At 59.7% G+C, this 3,028-nt stretch overlaps 1 protein-coding gene across 1 annotated transcript; it reads right to left on the reverse strand.

Annotated features, from left to right (window-relative positions):
• Positions 1-759: 759 nt before the first annotated feature.
• On the reverse strand, positions 760-2,741 carry LYPD2 (LY6/PLAUR domain containing 2). The gene is made up of 3 exons (XM_006830854.1): positions 2,684-2,741; positions 1,548-1,667; positions 760-965 (listed from the first exon to the last, which is right to left on the reverse strand). Exons 1-3 carry the CDS (start codon positions 2,739-2,741, stop codon positions 760-762), a joined length of 384 nt encoding a protein of 127 aa, XP_006830917.1.
• Between the last annotated feature and the right edge of the window lie 287 nt (positions 2,742-3,028).

Below are 3,028 nucleotides of genomic sequence, written 5' to 3' on the forward strand. Positions count from 1 at the left end.
ACAACAACAACAACATATTTGTACGTGTGCACATGTGTGTTCTCATACACCCAGACTCAGACCTGATGGGCAGGGTGAGTCCCAGGGACACTATCCTGGGATGTAGAGGTCACTCCTTCTCAAGTGCTGTGGCCACCCGGGGACCAGGACACCTGGAGGAGTGGACTGGTCAAGGTGGGTCCATTGTGAGCCTGAAAAAGGTCCTCTGGGGCGCTTCCTGGCGGCGGCCTACAGAACACCAGATCCCCTGCTCCCGGCCTGGGCCTGGCAGGTGGTGGGGGCTACATAGAGCTGTTGTCTCAGGTCCTTCCTCCCCCAGGGCTGCCCCTGCCCTCTCTCCTGGTCTCAAAGCTGGTCCACGTGTCACCTCCTCTAGGGAACCATCCAGACCCCACCCTGCCTGCTGTGCTGGCTCCCCTGGCACATGTGTGTCCGGAGGGACTTTTGGGGGGTGTCCCAGGCTGAGCCACCATCCTTGCTTGTAAACGGAAGGAAGAGAGACAGACAGGGACACCAGCAGTCGTACTGCTGAGCTAGCCAAGTGGAGCCAGACAGGACTGAAGGGGCCAGCAGCTCGAGTGAAAAACCTGCGGGCCAAGACAGAGACCACCCAAGCTGGAGGGGCGGAGGTGGACAACACACTGCGGCCAACAACCCTGCCCGAGCGGCCGGAAGGAGAAGCGAGACAGTGTCCGGGTGTACTCATTTATGGCGCTTGCTGGCAGAACAGGCCTAGCACAGGGTGGGGTTCAGCGGGGCCTAGAGTCCGAGGCTCCAAAGGGAGACCAGCAACAGGGCGCAGGCCAGGCCCCTGGGGCCTCCCCGGACTGGGGCACTGTCCACATTGCAGAGATCGGTGTTACAGCAGGACACAGGCCGCGTCTGGCCGATACCATCCACATCTGAAGGCTCGCATTTGCTGGCGCATGACTTGGTCACCGTGGAGTCCCCCAGGAACGGGTACACTACGGTTAAGGAGGTGTCAGTAGTCGGGGAGCCAGTGCCCAGAGCTCCCTGGGCAGGATCCGGACTGGGCTCGTCCCAAGTCTCAGTCCCTCCTGCACTATCCGGCTGGCCTTCCTCCCACACACTCAGGGTCCCCTAGTGTCAGAGCCCACGAGGCACCCTGTGGGAACCCTTCACAGTGCATGGGGCACACTCCTGCCCAGAATGTGGACAGAGAGGGGATTCCTGAAAAGTGGGTCTGCTGTCTTGCCTTCCCACTGCCACAGCGGAGGTATGTCCTGGGAGGGAAGAGGGTCTAGGAGGAAGGAAGAAAGGGATTCAGAGGGGGGAAAGAAGGAAAGATGGATTCAGAGGGGGGAAAGAAGGAAAGGAAGGAGCGAAGGGCAAGGAAGGAAGCCAAGGAGGGAGAGAGGGAGAGAAGGAGGGAAAGAGGGAGGGAGAGCAGGAGAGAGGAAGGGAAGAAGGAGGCAGGAGTGAGGAAGACCGGCCTAGCAGCCTTCTCTGAGAACGCAGACACTGCACTGTGCTGACACACAGTGACAGGGGCAGTAAGGGGCATCTCTGGGTTCCCGGACACTGACCGATCTCCAGGGAGTATAGTGTTGTCTTGCACATGGTCTCATTGGCTATGCAGGTGGTCACGGTGAGGCAGCTGGACACGCTGGTGGGCTCAGGGCAGGTGTAACATTGAAGGGCCATTGCTGGGGATATGACATTGAGAGCAGATCAGGCAGACCTGTTCCCCCATACCTCAAACCGTCGGAGTGGGGGTGCCCAGTTGCCCCTGGTATAAACTTGAAGAAGGTGAAGTTGCTGAGATGTAAGCGGGTCAGACTGGGCTCAGTCTGAGGCCCTGAGACCTGAGGTGAGAGCTGGCCTGGGGGTGGGGAGGGGAGGGAAGGCATCTCCGCAGTAACGGGTACCACAGTGGGAGGAAGCCTAGATTTCCTCATCAGCAGATTGCAGGGCCCAGGGCTGCTGTGGGGATTAAGGGATCAGGGTGATGGTATGTGGGTGCAGGGTGCAGGCTGGGCTCCTAGAATAAAGGAAAGGGGAGGGGCCAGGGCAGGGCAGGGCAAGGCAGACCAGCTCTGCCCTGCTCCAACTCCAGCCCCCTAATCCCAGAAGCTCCAGCTGCCCCATTCCTGTAACTGGTGAGCCGCTTTGCCCACTCCAGGGTTGACCTCAGCTGCCCACTCTGGCAATTGGGCAGAGCCATCTGACTTAAACCAATAGACAAAGTTTCTTTTCTGGCTGAGCATGGGAGCCCCAAGAAGGGGTGAAGGGTATGGTACCCCCAATTATCCTTTCAGACCCCAAGGTCACTAGTCAGCATCTGATTTGTCTGGATTTCTTCCCTCCTGTCCAGCGTGGTCCCCTCAGACAAATGCCTCCCTGGTCTTCCCCTTCCCACTGCCCCCATCTACCTTCCTCCACCCAGTGGCCCCCAGAACCTGACCTTTCTGGCTGACTGCCCTTCTCTATGTGCCCTACAGTAGGACGAAGCACCCCCCAGCTGGTCTCAAGACCCTCACCACACCCTCACACCTGACCTTGAACCTACCCACCCAGGCTGCTCTGACCCTTCCCCACTCTCCTTCTCTCTGGTCTCCTTCCCAGACCACCTCCACCTCCCTCACTCCCAGGCCCCTTTCTTGAGGTCACCAGTAGTGACCTCCAGATCGGCGCTCCCACTTTCCCAGCCATTCGCCCTTACCGAACTCCCCGCAGACCGCTAGCACCAGGACCAACAACGCCCACCGAGTCCCCAGCATCTTCCAGATTCCACGTCTCCACTCTGTGCCTGTCCTTCACCTGTTACTTGCTGCGGACAATGAGTGCCACCTAACCGGTCTGCGAGCCGATTAGCGGGATCAGGTTTCTGGGGGCGGAGGGAGGGACCCCGCCCCGCCCCACCTAACCACCTCCTTCCCTGCCTGGGCCCCTTCCCACTCCCTCCGTGACCCCTCCACCACCCCTTTTCTGACTCCTCCCGCTTCTCTGGACGTTCCTTCCGTCTGGGGATCCCTGTAGGGTCCTCCCTGAACCCTATAGCTCCTTT

Source organism: Chrysochloris asiatica, unplaced genomic scaffold (assembly GCF_000296735.1).
Source record: "Chrysochloris asiatica unplaced genomic scaffold, ChrAsi1.0 scaffold00001, whole genome shotgun sequence".
NCBI lineage: Eukaryota > Metazoa > Chordata > Mammalia > Afrosoricida > Chrysochloridae > Chrysochloris > Chrysochloris asiatica.